Here is a 3,031-nt window from a genome sequence, read left to right as displayed (position 1 = left end):
TAACTGGCCAGCCCAAATTTGTATTATCTTTTCATTCCACTTTTCCACAAACTTTTTGAAGAACGCTCTTTGGTATATTTGTTGATCTTCATCATATCTCTTACTGAGAATGCTGACTAGAGAAGTTGCTTTGGATTTGTGCAGAATTCCACAGCTATGCAGCTGTTCTGCAAGGGGCAGGTGGTTTACCTGGCTGGAGAGTGAGATGGGGGCTTCAGGAGGTCTGGCTGCTCCCAAAACAGCTACAGTCAGATGGACAGACAGAAACGAGTGATGCATGTATAGTTTTTTTTCTCAAACTCACTAACACTGTGATGCCTTCCTCTTCCCATGGGAAAGAGTGATTGCGTTGGTATGGAGAACAGTGAGGAAATGTTAATATTTTTTCCTTCACTGTGTAAAATAAAGTCTCTCCTTTCTGCAGGGACTTGAAGAGAAGGGAATAAACATTTTCTACCACCCTAGTCTTTGAATTAGGAATAGAGATTATTCCAAATTTTGGAATCGATCCTATTGGTGGAAGGATATTTGGGTCATGGAGAAACAAAATAATACTTTTTTTTTTTTTGTAATCCTACATGGAGGAACTAAAAAATGTGGTTTCAGAACTAGGGGAACGTATAGTCTAATCAAGGAAGCTGGTGTCCACATAATAATCAATAATAAAGCTATCTTAGATGTTTTTAAATTCAGATATTAAAATAGGACTCAGACCCTAAGAAGTTATAGGAGTAAGAGTAAAGTATATGTGGATTTAACTTTTTCTTCCAAAATACTAATTTAAGATTCCTAGCCATTTAGAAGCTCAGCTGGCATCCCACGAAAATGGTATGTGATAAATACCCATGTGTTTCCCCTAATCCTACAATCCATGTTGTCTAACCTCAGCACCTAGACAAGTTCCAAAACAAAGGAGAATATGGCTTTGGAAGCTGAGTAGGTGAGAGGTAAGAAAGAAGGGGTGGATGGACAGACAGATGGTCTGCTGCCAGAGACTGCTGAAGATTTTCTGAGTGTCGTCTTGGGATGAGGGGGATGAGGCAACAATTTTAAGACATTCACTTCTTCCATGAGCACTCACCCTGTCCGTGTGCTCCCCAGGATACAGACGCACAGCCAGCTGTCTCTGGATGTCCGGAACTCAGAGTACCTCACCAGCATGCCCCCGCTGCCTGCAGAGTGCCTGGACATAGATGGTGACTGGAACACCCTGCCAGTCATTTTTGAGGACAGATATGTAGACTGCCCTACAACAGGTTTGTCCTTTTTGTTTTGGAAAGACTCAAGAATAAGGTTTCTAGTGGGTTCCAGGCAGTTGCTCTGTTTATATCCCAACAATAGTGGGACCCAATTAATGAAGTATTTTGTCAGTTGGTAGAGGGAAGCAAGAACTAAGGTTAGCTAATTGTTCGAAATGGCATTATTTCAGTGAAACTGACAAATCAACTTGACGAAACAGCAGTTATAGTAAACACTCTGTCCTCAGCTCCTTCTGGGGTAGAATTGTATCTAGTCCTTCAATGTTTCCACGTAAAAACAGGGAACCAAATTCCCCTCCTCATCAGAGAGACTTGAGAGTAAGATGAATATCCTTTCTTATCTCAAATGTCCAGTTCAAATATAAAATAATTTCTGTTTGAACTTCACTTTCTTGGCTTTGGACTCCCATGAAGTACCTATTTTATGTCATAGGCCAGGCATAGTACTCAGGAAAGTGGGCTTCATGAATACAAGAGTACTTTAGCAAGTCCACTGAAAAATAGAATTAGAAGATAATACAAATCTTTCCATGAACATTTTGAAGAACGCTTGTGTATGGATTAATAGATGAATGGCTCATTTCATGGACAAAAGATAGCATGCTTGTGTGCATTGTTTGTGTATATGTATCTGATTTCAATCTACATTGTTGGTGTTGCACAGTTTGTTAATGAACTGGAGAGCACCTGGGCATGCAGTGAATGTCAAAATGACAGGTTCTCTGGTGGAGGTTTTAGGTGCTTTATCACTTTAATCCTATAAATAACCCCACAAGCTCTATTTCACAGAGAGAAACTGAGGCACAGGGAGAATATTTATTAAAGATCATGTAGTTTATTAAAGCCAACATTCAAAGCCAGCTCACTCTGACTCCAAATCCCATGTTCTGCCTTGTCGTGTCTTTGTGAGAGGTTTTAAACCATTATGCTTATGCACCCTTTATTTAAATGGTGGGTCAAATTGGCTAAATATCAGATGTTTTGCTATCTAAGATTTGTAGAATGTTTTAAAAGTCTAAGTGACTTCCAAGTGCAGTGCAACCTTGCAAACATATGTATTTTATTCTCAGTTCTACCCTGACATCTAGTGTCAACTCAGTGTATGACAGTTAACATGTGTAGCAGCCTAGAAATGGTCTCCAACCTAATGGGTCAAAACAAATTTAAATATGGCATTGAGACTTTTTCTTATGTGGCATGTGCACACGTGTGTGTGTGCGTGTGTGTGTTTGCATATATGTATGTGTATGTACGTATGTGTATGTGTGCATGTACATATTTATATATGTTCATCTTCATTACAGTTGTGTAATTTACGGAAAATTTGAACAGTGAGAAAAGAAATTTAAAACAAGCACCCATTATCAGAACCTTTAATATTGTCATTATGAGTTTTGTCGCAGATTAGATTTTCTAATGAATATAAATCTCAGTGCCTCAACACATGTGTGCAATTATTTCACATATCTTTATTTCTTTTTTGTTTAATAAATCAATTTCACTATATCTCTGAGCCTCCATCCTGCAGCATCAGCTGGAAAGTCAACCTCAGTCTTTCTGGGGTTTCCCTGCCCACCCCTTTCCCATCACCTCTCGTGCCAGTGCCCTACAGTCTTAAAGAGCAGCAAGACATGGTTGGGCGAGGCCTTTCTAGGGTCACCTGCCCATGCATGTTCCTCTGAGCCATTCATTGTGCATATAGGTATACTGGTTTAGAACCAGCGTCTCTTTGCAGTTTCTATAATGTGCTTGAGGCTGGGACCCCGACATGT

General features: G+C 39.8%; 1 protein-coding gene across 1 annotated transcript in view; it reads left to right on the top strand.

Annotated features, from left to right (window-relative positions):
- FAM135B (family with sequence similarity 135, member B) overlaps positions 1-3,031 on the top strand; it is a gene marked incomplete at its 5' end in the record, with an annotated part of 120,917 nt that overhangs the window by 88,491 nt on the left and 29,395 nt on the right. Inside the window, one exon of the mRNA XM_008589109.1 lies at positions 1,102-1,256. Within this exon, the coding sequence (XP_008587331.1) occupies positions 1,102-1,256 (155 nt within the window). The remainder of the gene's footprint in view (positions 1-1,101; positions 1,257-3,031) is intronic.

The sequence above is a fragment of the Galeopterus variegatus genome, unplaced genomic scaffold, assembly GCF_000696425.1.
Source record: "Galeopterus variegatus unplaced genomic scaffold, G_variegatus-3.0.2 Scaffold5216, whole genome shotgun sequence".
Taxonomy (NCBI): domain Eukaryota; kingdom Metazoa; phylum Chordata; class Mammalia; order Dermoptera; family Cynocephalidae; genus Galeopterus; species Galeopterus variegatus.
This window is presented reverse-complemented; position numbering and strand designations above follow the sequence as displayed.